A 15922-nucleotide genomic window follows, 5' to 3' on the forward strand; every position below is an offset into this window, starting at 1 on the left:
GCTGCAGGAGGGACTGGTGTACTTCACAAAATAGATGGCATCATGAAGCAGGAAAATGATGTGGATATATTGAAGCAACATCTCAAGACATCAGTCAGGAAGTTAAATCTTGGTTGCAAATGGGTCTTCCAAATGGACAATGACCCCAAGCATAGTTCCAAAGTTGTGGCAAAACGGCTTAAGGACAACAAAGTCAAGGTATTGGAGTGGCCATCACAAAGCCCTGACCTCAATCCTATAGAAATTGTGTGTGTTAATTTTGTCAGTTACAGCAGCTCTGTCAGGAGGAATGGGCCAAAATTCACCCAACTTATTGTGGGAAGCTTGTGGGAGGCTACCCAAAACGTTTGACTCAAGTTAAACAATTTAAAGGCAATGCTACCAAATACTAATTGAGTGTATGTGAACTTCTGCCCCACTGGGATTGTGATGGTGATGAAAGAAATAAAAGCTGAAATAAATAATTCTCTCTACTATTATTCTGAAATTTTACATTCTTAAAATAAGGTGGTGATCCTAACTGACCTAAAACAGGGAATTCTTACTAGGATTAAATGTTAGGAATTGAGAAAAACTGAGTTTAAATGTATTTGGCTAAGGTGTATGTAACCTTCCGACTTCAAATGTGTGACAGGGTCTACAGACAATCACGGATTACAAAAAGAAAACCAGCCCCTTCGCGGACATTGGCGTCTTGCTTCCAGAGAAATTAAACAACTTCTTTGCGCACTTTGAGGACAATACAGATCCACCGACGCGGCCCGCTGCCAATGACTGTGGGCTCTCCTCAGTTGCTGACCTGAGTAAAGCATTTAAACGTGCTAACCCTTGCAGGGCTGCTGGCCCAGACGGCATCCCTAGCCGCGTCCTCAGAGCAAGCACAGACCAGCTGGCTGGTGTGTTTATGGACATATTCAATCAATCCCTATCCCAGTCCGCTGTCCCCACATGCTTCAAGATGGCCACCATTGTTCCTGTTCCCAAGAAAGCTAAGGTAACTGAACTAAAAATGACTATCGCCCCGTAGCATTCACTTCTGTCATCATGAAGTGCTTTGAGATGCTAGTCAAGGATCATATCACCTCCACCCTACCTGTCACCCTAGACTCACTTCAATTTGCTTACCACCCCAATAGGTCCACAGACGATGCAATCAACATCACACTGCACTGTAAGAATGCTGTTCATTGACTACAGCTCAGCATTCAACACCATAGTACCCTCCAAGCTCATCATTAAGTTTGAGACCCTGGGTCTCGACCCTGCTCTCTGCACCTGGGTCCTGGACTTCCTGACGGGCCGCCCCCAAGTGGTGAAGGTAGGAAACATCTCCACTCCGCTGATCCTCAACACTGGGGCCCCACAAGGGTGCGTTCTCAGCCCCCCCCCTGTTCTCCCTGTTCACCCACGACTGCATGGCCATGCACGCCTCCAACTCAATCATCAAGTTTGCAGACGACACAACAGCTTAATTACCAACAACAACGATACAGCCAATAAGTAAGAGGTGAGGGCCCTCAGAGTGTGGTGTCAGGAAAAMAACCTCTCACTCAGAAAAACAAAAGAGATGATCGTGGACTTCAGGAAACAGCAAAGGGAGCACCCCCCTATCCACATTGATGGGACAGCAGTGGAGAAGGTGGAAAGTTTTCAGTTCCTCTGTGTTCATATCACCGACAAACTGAAATGGTCCACGCACACAGAGTGGTGAAGAAGGCACAAACAGTGCCTCTTCAACCTCAGGAGGCTGAAAAAATGTGGCTTGTTACTGAAAACACTCACAAACTTGTACAGGTGCACAAGTGAGAGCATCCTGTCGGGCTGTATCGCCGCATGGTACAGCAATTGCACCGCCCACAACCCCAAGGCTCTCCAGAGGGTGGTGCGGTCTGCACAACGCATCACCGGGGGCAAACTACCTGCCCTCCAGGACATTTACAACATCCGATGTCACAGGAAGGAAAAAAGATCATCAAGGACAATAACAACCCGAGTCACTGCCTGTTCACCCCACTTCCATCCAGAAGGCGAGGTCAGTACAGGTGCATCAAAGCTGGGACAGAGAGATTGAAAAACAGCTTCTTTCTAAAAGCCATCAGGTTGTTAAACAGCCACCACTAGCACAGAGAGGTGGCTGCCTACCTACAGACTTGATATCATTGGCCACTTTAATAAATTGAACACTAGTCACTTTAATAATGCCACTTTAAGAATGTTTACATATCTCGCATTACTCATCTCAGATGTATATAATGTATACTGTATCCTTCACTATCTCTTCTTTACTATCTATTGCATCTTAGCCATTCTGTCACTGCTCATCCATATTTTTTATACTTAGATATTCTTATCCCATTCCTTTACTAGATTGTGTGTATTAAGGTTTTGTTGTGGAATTTGTTATATATTAGGATTTGTTGTGGAATTGTTAGTGCAGCAGTATCAAACAGGTAATATCTGTCTGATCTAGAAGCATAAGCATTTCGCTACACTCGCAATAACATCTGCTTACCATGTGTATGTGGCCAATACAATTTGATTTGAGTAGACAGTGAAATGCTCGCTTACAGGCCCTTCCCAACAATGCAGAGAAAAAGAGAAATAATAGAAAAATAACACAAGGAATAAATACTCAGTGAGTAACATTAACGTAGCTGTATACACAGGGTAGCAGTACCGAGTCAATGTGCAGGGGTACGAGGTAATTTAGGTAGATGTACAGTACCAGTCAAAAGTTTGGACACACCTACTCATTTCAGGCTTTTTCTTTATTTTACTATTTTCTACATTGTAGAATAATAGTGAAGACATCAAAACTCTGAAATAACACATATGGAATCATGTAATAACCAAAAAAGTGTTAACCTTTTCACACGTACCAWCAAACGGGTGTGATCATTCTACAGTGGTCCCTGCAACATATGCTCAAACCGGTGTGATTTAAAGTGTCCAGTTTCGATTGACGCAACAATCAGCATTTGAGCTGGCCATACTGTTTTTACACAAACATTTTGCACAAACACAGTCCTTACAAAGTTATGTCCAGAATGTGACCAGTTTATTTTTGGATGCAATGTTCAGACATTCACKTAAGTAGCTACAGCATAACACAAACATCCAAACCGGAAAATGTAGGCTACATTTGTCCTAGCGCAAACTGAGGAAAGATTGACATAACACAAGAGGTCTCATATTTTTATAACTCTCGAGTGACAGAAACTACAATATGAATTAGCTAATAGCAATTACTAATTATAATTAATCACATCACGGGTGAGCTCACAATTGATCGAAATAATTGAGTAAAACACTTAATAGAAATCGAAAGTAATCGATGGGTAGTTTGTGCCCGCCGCCATGTTTTTTTTCTTCTTCACATCAACCAAGATAATAAGAGGAGACAAGATGAGTTTGGTCTGTTTATACTATGCATATTGAAGGGGGTGTGTCGTCTATGATCATTCACTTTCCTTCATTCACTCCTGGAAGTTTACCTGAAAGATGAGTGAACCATTCCTTCACCTCATTATAACATCTTTGGTCTGACAGAATGCATTGTATAATGTCACCCAGAATGCATTGTATAATGTCAACAAACATGGTGCCATACATAGCTGGCAAATAGCTTAGCATTAGCTTATTATAATCAGTACAACATTCAACAAGTTATTTTACACACATCATAGGTGTCCATTACAATATATGCAATAATCGGAATGCATTATTTGTAACCAGAACTTGAAAACGTGAATAAAACTGTAAATACATTATGTTACATACATACATATGCGCCTACAGTAGAAACGACAACACGATATACAGAAAATAAGGAACTTACTTTTATAGGAACGCACACATGTCTAAAGTTATTATTTGTAAGGAAAACAACAAGGAAGGCAACGAGAGCGCCAGKCAGAAAATGTTCCAATTCGTGCAAGACTGCGCAAATACTTGGTCTGCGCAAACATTGGTGAAGTGCTTGGGCTCTTCTCGAAGAGAGAAGTTTGTACGGCTCAGTAAAGCCTCAAACATAAATTGTCTGCAACGCTGAAATGGGCTACTTCTATGTGAATTAATGAGGAGAAAGAACACACCTCAATTTAAACTGTTGTTAGAAAATACAACTTGTTAGAAAATTATTTTAAATTCACAAGTTGAAACATAGCCTAAATATAATTAGCAGGCAGCGAGCATAAAACAACTCACGTATGAAAAGGTTAAACAAATCAAAATATATTTTAAATTTGAGATTCTTTAAAGTAGCCCCCCTTTGCCTTGATGACAGCTTTGTACACTCTTGGCATTCTCTCAAGCAGAGGTCAGTTTCATCATAGCGCTTGATGGTTTTTGCAACTGACCTTCATGTCTAAAAAGTATTTTTATTTATTTAACTGAGAAAGACAGTTTAGAACACATTCTTATTTACAATGACGGCCTACCCCGGCCAAACCCTAACCTGGACGACCCTGGGCCAATTGTGCACCGCCCTATGGGACTCCCAATCACAGCCAGTTGGAATCAAACCAGGATCTGTAGTGACGCCTCTCGCACTGAGATGCAGTGCCTTAGACAGCTGCGCCACTCGGGAGCCCTAATGTTGTACTGTCGTTTCTCTTTGCTTATGGCAACTGTTCTTGCCATAATATGGACTTGGTCTTTTACCAAATAGGGCTATCTTCTGTATACCACCCCTACATTGTCACAACACAATTGACTGGCTCAAACACATTAAGAAGGAAAGGAATTCCACAAATTAACTTTTAACAAGGCACACCTGTTAATTGAAATGCATTCCAGGTGACTGCCTCATGAAGCTGGTTGAGAGAATGCCAAGAGTGTGTAAAGCTGTCATCAAGGCAAAGGGTGGCTCCTTTGAAGAATCTCAAATATAAAATATGTTTTGATTTGTTTAACACTTTTTTGGTTACTACATGATTCCATATGTGTTTTTACAATAGTGATAATAAAGAAAAACCCATTAATGAGTAGGTGTGTCCAAACTTTTGACTGGTACTGTACATATTACCTCAATTACCTTGACTAACCTGTACTCCCGCACATTGACTCGGTACCGGTACCCCCTGTATATTGCCCCGTTACTGTTATTTTATTGTTGCTCTTTTATTTTTTTACTTTAGTTTATTTAGTAAATATTTATTAACTGCATTGTTGGTTAAGGGCTTGTAAGTAAGCATTTCACGATAAGGTTTACACCTGTTGTACTCGACGCATGTGACAAATACAGTTTGATTTGAAAATGGCACAGTTGGTCAGGAGCCCGTAAAACATACGCTATTCCCTGCAGCGCCATTATGGACACCACAGTAAGGCTGTGTGGTGTGTTCATTTGGTTAATGTAGCAGGTTCTTGCTATTTCAACCCAATCATATAATTTCTCCACAGACGGATGACATTGCAGAGATTGCCAGGAGGGCCCAGAGCCTGCCGAAGGTCAACAAGAAGAGACAGCGAGTGGTGGTCTTCACTCAGGGCAAGGACGATACTGTGGCCACTATCGGTAGGCAAACAGCTTTTCCTAAAATAAATCTAGGTACTTAAAGCCAACAGGTATAATGCGTTATTATGCAGTTATAACACCTTGTAAAACTTGTCATGAGCATGTATGACCCCTTTATAATGCCTAATCAGTTATAATCATCTCATAATGATCCTAACTAATTCTTTTTTTTCGCGCTCCATTCTCTCCATTATTGTAGAGAACTTATAGCCTCGTACGACCATCGTGATCTTGTGTGCTTGAATGGTCCATGTAAGGCATCTCGCACAATTTCAGAGTATTGCCTTAAATACATATTGATAGATGACTGCTGTTCACTGAAACAATGCCAAGGGAGTCGCTTCAGGGCGGCAACAATATTTACTTTTATGTTTAGCTTGACAATGAATATTGAATGTTACATTTTCTGAGAATAGGATTGGATGTCCCAAATGGCACCATATTCCTGATATAGTGCACTACTTTTGAGCAGGCTCTAGTCAAAAGTAGTGCACTATATAAGGAATATGGTGCCATTTGGGACTCATTCTTTGTGATAAGCTCTTCTGACAATCATAGTTTAAGAGCGGTTGAAGGAGAGCATGGAACAGGCATTGATTTGGAAAGTAGAATTTTATTTTGTGTTTTTGGGCAGATTCCAGAACAGTCCTTAGTAGGGCTGAGAATTGCCAGGGACCTCACGATACAATATGATCACGATACTTGGGTGCCAATACTATATGTATTGCGTTTCTACACTCGGTGGCCAGTTTATTAGGTACACCACCCTGTTCATGAAAATGGTTCACACCAACAGACAGTGTGTCATGTGGCTGTGGCTTGTTACATAAAGCAGGCATTTGGTGACATTCAGTTACTGTTCAATTGAACGTTAGAATGGGCTAAGTGACCTAAGCGACTTTGAGCGTGGTATTATCGTCGGTGCCAGGCGCGGCGGTTCTAGTGTCTCAGAAACGTCCGGCCTCCTGYGATTTTCACGCACGACAGTGTCTAGGGTTTACCAAAAATGGTGCGACAAATGAAAAACATCAGGTCAGCGGCAGTCCTGTGGGTGAAAACAGCTTGTAGATGAGAGGTCGAAGGAGAATGGCAAGAATCATGCAAGCGAACATCAGGGCCACAAACAGGCCCTATCCTGCCTGGTGTCAACGGTACAGGCTGGTGTCTGGTGTAAGGTTGTGGGGAAGGTTTTCCTGGCACACGTTAGGTCCCCTGATTTATTATTCAGCAATGTTTCCATGCCCCAAAGAATTCAGGCTGTTATGGAGGCAGAGGGGACTGACCCAGTACTAGATGGGTGTACCCAATTTATTACGATTCTATATGTATTACGATTCAATGTTCCAAACATATTGCTCACTATATGTCTGCTGTAGGACAACAGAGAGACATAATAAAAATGAGTTTTGATCAGTCATGGAAATAAAAGTGCTGAAAACATGTTGGCTCACCATTTAAAAAGAAAATTGTGGCCAAGCTGTAGGAGGAGAAATACCAAAGTTTTGGTGAAGGTACAGCCGACAAGTGCTAGCTAACATTAAGTACCTGGCAAAAACATTTAAACAAAATGAATACTTGCAGTCATAGAATCTATATAATATCATAAAAAATAATATTGCGATACTCTACTTAGTGTTTTAAAAGTGTTAACTCTTTCTTTTTCACACCTCTTTCCTTTTTTCGCCATTAGGCTACAGTAGAATAAAACTGCTATCCTGGCATATTTGTTAGCTGTGTTAGGGAACATTAAAAGGATGGTGTCGCCTCCCGAGTGGCGCAGCGGTCTAAGACACTGCATTGCAGTGGCGTCAATAGAGGCGTCAATAGAGTCTGGTGTTCGATCCCAGGCTGTGTCACAGTTGGCTGTGACCATAAGTCCCATAGAGTGGTGCACAATTGGCRCAGCGTTGTCCAAGTTAGGGGAGGGTTTGGCTGAGGGGCTTTCCTTGGCTCATGGTGCTCTAGCGACTCATTGTGGGMGCCGGACGCCTGCAAGCTGACTACAYTTGTCAGTTGAACGGTGTTTCCTCCGACACATTGGTGTGGCTGGCTTCCGGGTTAAGCGAGCATGTGTTAAGAAGCAGCGAGGCTTGGTGGGTCATGTTTTGGAGGACCCTTCGCCTTTCCTGAGCCCGTTTGGGAGTTGCTGCGATGAGAAAAAAATCGTTATTGGATCACAATTGGATATCAAGAAATTGGGGAGAAGGGGGGTAAAAAAAAAATTACGATGATATCATCGTATCAGAGCAGGGCTTGCGGTTGCAATCCTGCCAGGGGTAAAGCTATGTGGAGAGAGATGATGGTTTCTGATTACAGCTGGGAGCCTTTGCCTTTGTTGGGAGCCACGGGGTGTCTTTCCTCGTTGCCCTTGCAGTTCAGACTACTGAGACGACGTGCACAGGAGACATACAGTACCAGTCAAATATTTGGACACACCTACTTATTCAACAGTTTTTCTTTCTTTTTAGTAGTGACGACATCAAAACTATGAAATAACATATATGGAATCATGTAGTAACCAAAAAATTGTTAAACAAATCAAAATATGTTTTTTATTTTAGATTCTTCAAAGTAGTCACCCTTTGCCTTGTTGACAGCTTTGCACACTCTTGGCATTCTCTCAACCAGCTTCACCTGGAATACTTTCTAACAGTCTTGAAGGAGTTCCCACATATGTTGAGCACTTATTGGCTGCTTTTCCTTCACTCTGCGGCCCAACTCAGCCCAAACCATCTCAATTGGGTTGAAGTCGGGTGATTGTGGAAGCCAGTTCATCTGATGCATCACTCTCCTTCTTGGTCAAATAGCCCTTACACAGCCTGGAGGTGTGTTGGGTCATTGTCCTATTGAAAAACAAATGCTAGTCCCACTTAGGGTTGCACATTTTGGGAACTATTCAGAGGTGGAATTTTTCAATTAACGGGACTATATGGGAATTAACTGAAATATATGCAAATTAATATTAAAACCATTTAAATGTAGATGTTTTTTTGCATTGGATATATTTACCATATCATATGGAGAAAGAAACATAAACCTTTTACCTTTTATTTTTAATTTAACCTTTATTTAACTAGGCAAGTCAGTTAAGAACAAATTCTTATTTACAATGACGGCCTACCAAAAGGCAAACGGCCTCCTGCGGGGACGGGGGCCTGGGATAAAAAAAACAATGTAAAAAAGACAATATAATTATAGGACAAAACACACATCACGACAAGAGAGACAACACAACACTACATAAAGAGAGACCTAAGACAACAACATAGCAAGGCAGCAACACATGACAACACAGCATGGTAGCAACACAACATAACAACAACATGGTAGCAACACAACATGGTACAAACATTATTGGGCACAGACAACAGCACAAAGGGCAAGAAGGTAGAGACAACAATACATCACACAAAGCAGCCACAACAGTCAATAAGAGTGTCCATGATTGAGTCTTTGACTGAAGAGATAAAACTGTCCAGTTTCAGTGTTTGTTGCAGCTCGTTCCAGTCGCTAGAGACACCAATACTCCTAAGCCGGCCCACAAGAATGGAATGGTCTACTGTATCAAAAGCTTTGGCCAAGTTTTGGCCAAAATAAAAATAGCAGCACAATTTTACTTAGAATCAAGGGCAATGGTGACATTATTGAGGACCTTTAAGGTTGCAGTGACACATCCATAACCTGAGCGGAACCAGATTGCATACTTGAGAGAATACTATAGACATCAAGAAAGACAGTCAGTTGATTATTGACAAGTTTTTCCAACACTTTTGATAAACAGGGCAAAATAGAAATAGGCCTATAACAGTTAGCTTGATCTCCCCCTTTAAATAAAGGACGAACCYTGGCTGCCTTCTAAGCAATGGGAACCTCCCCAGAAAGGAGACACAGGTTAAAAAGGTTGGAGATAGGCTTGGCGAGGATAGGGGCAGCAACCTTAAAGAAGAAAGGGTCTAAACCATCTGATCATGTTTAAGGAGCTCCTTTAGCACCTCGTACTCAGTGACTGCCTGCAGGGATAAACTTTGTAGCGGGGCAGGGGAAAAAGAGGGAGAAGCATCGGGATAGTCGCATTAGAATGGGTGGGAGATGAGGAAATGTTAGACGGGCAAGGAGGCATGGCTGAGTCAAATAGGAATCCTGACTTAATGAAGTGTGATTAAAGAGCTCAGCGATGTGCTTCTTGTCAGTAACAACCACATCATCAACATTAAGGGGCATGGGCAGCTGTGAGGAGGAGGGTTTATTCTCCAGGTCTGTAACCGTTTTCCAGAACTTCTTGGGGTTAGACCCACAGAGAGAGAACTGCTCCTTTAAGTAACTAACTTTGGCCTCCCGGATAGCCTGAGTGCACTTCTTTCTCATTTGCCTGAACGATAGCCTGTCAGCCTGAGTATGCATATGCCGAGCCTTTCGCCAAATGCAATTCTTCTGTCTTCGACAGAAGGCATCAAGCTGATTCTATACCATTTTACAGAGACCAGTTCATGAAGGAAGGCTTGCTCATTAAAAAAWTTTAGCAAACGTCTATGGCAAATCAGGACAGGTCGTGTCACTGAGCAGCCATTATGAACACAGGCTGTAAAACAGTGATCACTAAGGTCATTACAGAAAATGCCAAACTGATACCTATCAGGATTATTTGTGAGGATAACATCGAGGAGAGTAGCCTTTTCTGGGTGTTTGGAGTCATACCTTGTGGGATTGGTAATAATCTGAGAAGGATTTAGGGAGTCCCATTGCTTTAGGACTTGTTCAGGTGGTTTAAGCATGTCCCAGTTTAGGTCACCTAGCAGGACAAATTCAGACTTAGTGTAAGGGGCCAAGAGAGAGCTTAAGACAGGTAGGGTACAGGCCGGTGCTGATGAAGGACGATAGCACCCATCAACAGTCAGCAAAGAGCTATTTGAAAGTTTAATGCTTAAAACCAACAAATGAAATTGTTTGGGGACAGACTTGGTGGAGACAAKTGAGCACTGAAGGTGATCCTTGGTAAAGATTGCCACTCCCCCACCTTTGGAAAATCTGTCTTGTCGAACAAGGTTATAACCAGAAAGGTTAACATCAGTATTAAAAACACTCTTCCTTAACCACGTCTTAGTAATGACCAACACATCTGGATTGGAGCTTTGAACCCACACTTTCAATTGATCCATTTTAGGTAATAAGCTTCTAGTGTTAACATGCAGAAAACCCAGGCTTTTATGAAAGCAGAAATCGGTGAAGCAGATATCAGAGCACAAGTCAGAATTGGGGCTAGCAACWGTAGATYGGCCAGGGTGTACATGRACATTTCCAGATATCATCAACAGTAATACAACCAAGGCACGGCATAGGACTGGGAGAGCTCTGCAGTGCTGATTTTTGACATCTGAATGTGCATCAGATGGCAACAAGATCATATTGTACAGCAATTTCATAAGGTAACATGAATACAAAGCCGGCGAGAGGTGGTTAGAATGGGATGGGAGGCCAAATGTCTGTGTAACTAATAGATTGTCAGAGTCCCGAGTGTGGGAACAAACATAGTCTGTCCCACGGTTGGGTAAATAACATTTGTAGTCAACAAAGTATGCAGGAGTCATGAGGCAAATAGCAAAATAGCAAAATGCACAATATCTTTTTGTATATATAACGACTTGGGGCTAGCCATTGTAAGTTCAGAGTCACTTGCCCCTACAGTGCTTGAATGCTGGAGGCGAGCGAAAGCTCAGGAGTGAGGGGTGAGTGTGGTGGGGGTACCTGTACCAGACAGGGGGAGACAGGCCAGGGCAGACGGTGAACAGATTGCCAGGTGGAATCCAAGCAGCAGGTAACGGGAGAAGGTGTCACACCCACGTGGGAGAAGCTTTTATTTCTGGAGGCAGATTTCTTGTAGAAAATGGAAGTGAATGGTCTTTGAACAYCAGGAGGAGGCTTCAGAGGAGGCTTCAAAGACTCCTGCCACTTGTTGGGCCCAAAGGCCTCGACACCTTTTTACATCACACATTCGTGCTAATTGAATTTGTATTTGGCCTGGGAGCCTTAACTCAGCATTCAGTCCCCACAAAATAAAATATATCATTGTAKTGTACTTTATTTTTATTTATTATTTTTTTCTTCTTGGCTTTCAAAATAGCATCAGACCAAACACTACTCACTCAGTTCCAGGTTGGACGGTGTACTCAGGTCTCTGCTGTTTGTTTGCTAGAGCACCCTTGGTATAGCTTGGAAAAAGAAAACCTTTGAAGCAATAATCAGACCAGGCGGCTGATGTTGGTGGGATTTGGAGTATGGTGGAGGCAACAGGGGAAAGAGCCTCAGATTTACAAAGTCCCTTCCACCAGGTGGCTGATGAGATATGTTGGCACGACTGCCATATTGCATCTCCATCCCAAAGCTCTTGCTTGGAAGTGTACTTCGCCAGACTGCCAAGAACCTTGCCCTCATCCAGGCCAAGGTGGCGAGACACGGTAGTGTTGACACCATAGGCCTTGTTGATCTCTGCACCAGACAGGATGCTCTTGCCAGCATACTTGGGGTTCAACATGTGCACTGCGGCATGTATGGGCTTCAGACAGAAGTCATCACACTTTTTGGAACTTTTCGGAACTTCAGTTTCCTCTGCTTGGAGCAACAGTGAAGTGGGCAGGGCAGTACGGATTTCTTCTTTTACATCTGCAAGCAGTCTGGATGGCATTGTCTCCCTCATTTCGTGCAATGGCTACTGCTATAGGTTTCAGGAGTTTCAGGCTTCTTACCACTCTCTCCCAAATCATCCAGGAGGATCCTCTTGATGGGGCTATCCATATCGGCAGACTGATATGGCCATTTCTTGGAGAGACTCCTTCCCCTCCAGGAGACTGMCAAACACGATGACAACACCAGCTTCAATGTGGTGCTCTATTTCTTCTGACCTTGCTTGGTGAGGTAGATTGCTGCTATAACTTGATGACCCTTCACATACCTAACCATTTCCTTGGCTCTCTTGTAGAGTGTATCCATTGTTTTCAGTGCCATGATGTCCTTGAGGAGCAGATTCAATGCATGAGCAGCACAGCCAATGGGTGTGATGTGAGGGTAGGACTCCTCCACTTTAGACCAAGTATAGACTGTTCTCTCTAATACCGCATGGCAAGCGGTACCGGAGTGCCAAGTCTAGTACAAAAAGGCTTCTCAACAGTTTTTACCCCCAAGCCATAAGACTCCTGAACAGGTAATCAAATGGCTACCCGGACTATTTGCAGTGTGTGCCCCCCCCAACCCCTCTTTTACGCTGCTGCTACTCTCTGTTTATCATATATGCATAGTCACTTTAACCATATCTACATGTACATACTACCTCAATTGGCCCGACCAACGAGTGCTCCCGCACATTGGCTAACCGGGCTATCTGCATTGTGTCCCACCTCCCGCCAACCCCTCTTTTACACTACTGCTACTCTCTGTTCATCATATATGCATAGTCACTTTAACCATATCTACATGTACATACTACCTCAATCAGCCTGACTAACCAGTGTCTGTATGTAGCCTCGCTACTTTAATAGACTCGCTACTATATATAGCCTCGCTACTGTTTTTATTTCTTTACTTACCTATTGTTCACCTAACACCTTTTTTGCACTATTGGTTAGAGCCTGTAAGTAAGCGTTTCACTGTAAGGTCTACAGCTGTTGTATTCGGCGCACGTGACAAATAAACTTTGGTTTGATTTGATTTGATAGTGCCCATGGCTTTTTCCTGTGAAGATGAGATTTTTTAAAATTTAATTAACCCATTAAATTCCATGTACAGATAAATAGTTAAGCAGTTAGATTAAACAACTCCTTTGTAAGATAAATGTTTTCAAATGAAACATGTATGGAAACAGGTGAATTAACACTTCTTAGCAGGCTCAAGCAAGCTAAATTCAACATGGTTGCAAAAACTAACTAGCAGAAATTGTTAACAAGTTAGAAATGATTMAAACATACTTTGCTGGAGGCTACTATTTACTAGTTAACAAAAAATCATGTATGTCATATAAAATATATTCACCTCACCCAGTATTGTAATCAAAACTTACCAGAAAGCATGTAGTCTTTGGCTCAGACAGTGTAGTAATGTGGGCTCAATAGCWTCTCATTAGTGTGCAAGATCTTGAGAATCAGCTGTACATGTGATGGAAGAATGCACTGTGCATGCACTGTGCATGCACTGTGCATGCAGAGCGTTGCAATTCCATTGAATTCGGGATAGTTTAACCAAAATATGCCACAAGACCTAGAATTGTGTAACCCACAAAAAAGGTTCACTGTTATAAGCTAACTTTTTTGATGAATTTAAGCAAAATTCACAAAAAAAGCCAGGGCTTAACTTCCCATGGAAAATGTCCAGGAAAATTCCGGAAATTTAGCGGGAAGTTTGTAACCCTTTGCAACCCTTGTCCCACTAAGCGCAAACCAGATGGGATGGCGTATCGCTGCAGAATTCTGTGGTAGGTATGCTGGTTAAGTGTGCCTTGAATTCTAAATAAATCACTGACAGATTTCCACCGGTCTAATGTCCATTGCTCGTGTGTTCTTTACTAGTGGTTTCTTTGCAGCAATTCAACCATGAAGGCCTGATTCACGTGGTCTCCTCTGAACAGTTGATGTTGAGATGTGTCTGTTACTTGAACTCTGTGAAGCATTTATTTGGGCTGCAATTTCTGAGTCTGGTAACTCTAATGAACTTATCCTCTGCAGCAGAGGTAACTCTGTTTCTTCCTTTCCCATGGCGGTCCTCATGAGAGCCAGTTTCATCATAGCGCTTGATGGTTTTTGCGACTGCACTTGAAGAAACTTTCAAAGTTCTTGAAAAGGTTCCGCATTGACTGACCTCTTAGAGTAATAATGGACTGTCATTTATTTTAGCTGTGCTTGCCATAATATGGACTTGGTCTTTTACCGAATAGGGCTATCTTCTGTACACCACCTCTACCTTGTCACAACACAACTGATTGGTTCAAACGCATTAAGAAGGACATTCCACAAAATAATTTTTAACAAGGCAAACCTGTTAATTGAAATGCATTCCAGGTGACCACCTCATGAAGCTAGTTGAGAAAATGTCAAGAGTGTGTAAAGCTGTCATCAAGGCAAAGGGTGGCTCCTTTGAATAATCTCAAATATAAAATATATTTTGATTTATTTAACACTTCTTTGGTTACTACATGATTCCATATGTGTTATTTCATAGTGTTGATGCCTTTAATATTATTCCAAAATGTTGAAAAAAATGTAAATATAGAAAAACCCTTGAATGAGTAGGTGTGTCCAAACTTTTGACTGGTACTGTGTATATATATACACACTCAACTACACACACACAGAAACACACACAAAGTGCACGTGGAGGTGGGGAAAAGAAGGCCTCAGGTGAAGACTGGAACATATAGTATCACTTATCACAGTGGACTGCAGGCAAGAGAAACACAAGTAGAGTACCACTACTACTCTAGACACAGGATATAATCGGAATGCTACAGACTGCTCTTAAATATAGAGGATTAAACAAATACCCCCTCCCCCATCTGTCGGCAAGCTGAATTAATCATAGAGTTAATATTAGGCTAATATTTCTTATTTGGAAATTGACAACATTATTATTAAATCAAATGTCATAAGGGGTATTGTTAAGCAATGTTACAATGTAAATGTATGCACATCACTCTCTTACTTCAGACTAATGGCATTGTACTGTATCGGGCTAATAAGGGAATTTGGGGATTTGCCATTGTTCAGAAGAAGTCAAGTGTTATTGGAAGTAGCTCCCTGTTTTTCTTTTCGTGAACATTTGAATAGTATCTTCTTCAGTAGTGGAATCCTCTAGGCTTTCCGCTCTAAGCTTCAAGAGAAAATGAAGCCATCCATTGTGTTGCAGGTGTTTCATAGTGATGGATAATGCCTGCCTGGTTCTCTCATTGCTCCTGTATGAAGACAGAGCTGTGTGCCTTAGTCTGTGGCTTTATATAAAATACATGATGAATGCGGGCGGGATGAAAGCAATGTGTTACCGATGTCATCTACAAAGGCAAACATGATAAATGTCAGACCATGATTTCACATGTGGAAAATCATATGATTTCACATGTGACATTTCTAAGTTTTTCCATGTGAAATCTCATGAAACCATGTGTTTTTTTTAACACTTCACGTGATGATATTTTGCATGAAGTTTCACATGTAACCGCATAATCTTTGACATGTGTATACACATCTTTACATGAGATTTCACAGGTAATGCCCTGCAAAGAACATAGGGTTTTCAACTTATTTGACACACATGACGTATGTTTATTTAAATAACTTGTCCTTACTTGGGATTTGAACTCACAGCCTCTTGGTTCACAGTATTCTAATCTTCCTGTTACACCATCATGTCTACCTCAACAACAGATTT

The 15922-nt window shown here is 41.8% G+C and overlaps 1 protein-coding gene across 3 annotated transcripts in view; it reads left to right on the forward strand.

The window, feature by feature from the left end:
- adkb (adenosine kinase b) overlaps positions 1–15922 on the forward strand; it is a 272625-nt gene that overhangs the window by 242390 nt on the left and 14313 nt on the right. For all 3 annotated transcript variants that reach the window (XM_024007874.2, XM_024007873.2, XM_024007875.2), the window contains one exon: positions 5404–5518. In XM_024007874.2, coding sequence (XP_023863642.1) covers positions 5404–5518 — 115 coding nt within the window. The remainder of the gene's footprint in view (positions 1–5403; positions 5519–15922) is intronic.

The sequence above is a fragment of the Salvelinus sp. IW2-2015 genome, linkage group LG18 (assembly GCF_002910315.2).
Source record: "Salvelinus sp. IW2-2015 linkage group LG18, ASM291031v2, whole genome shotgun sequence".
NCBI classification, from domain to species: domain Eukaryota; kingdom Metazoa; phylum Chordata; class Actinopteri; order Salmoniformes; family Salmonidae; genus Salvelinus; species Salvelinus sp. IW2-2015.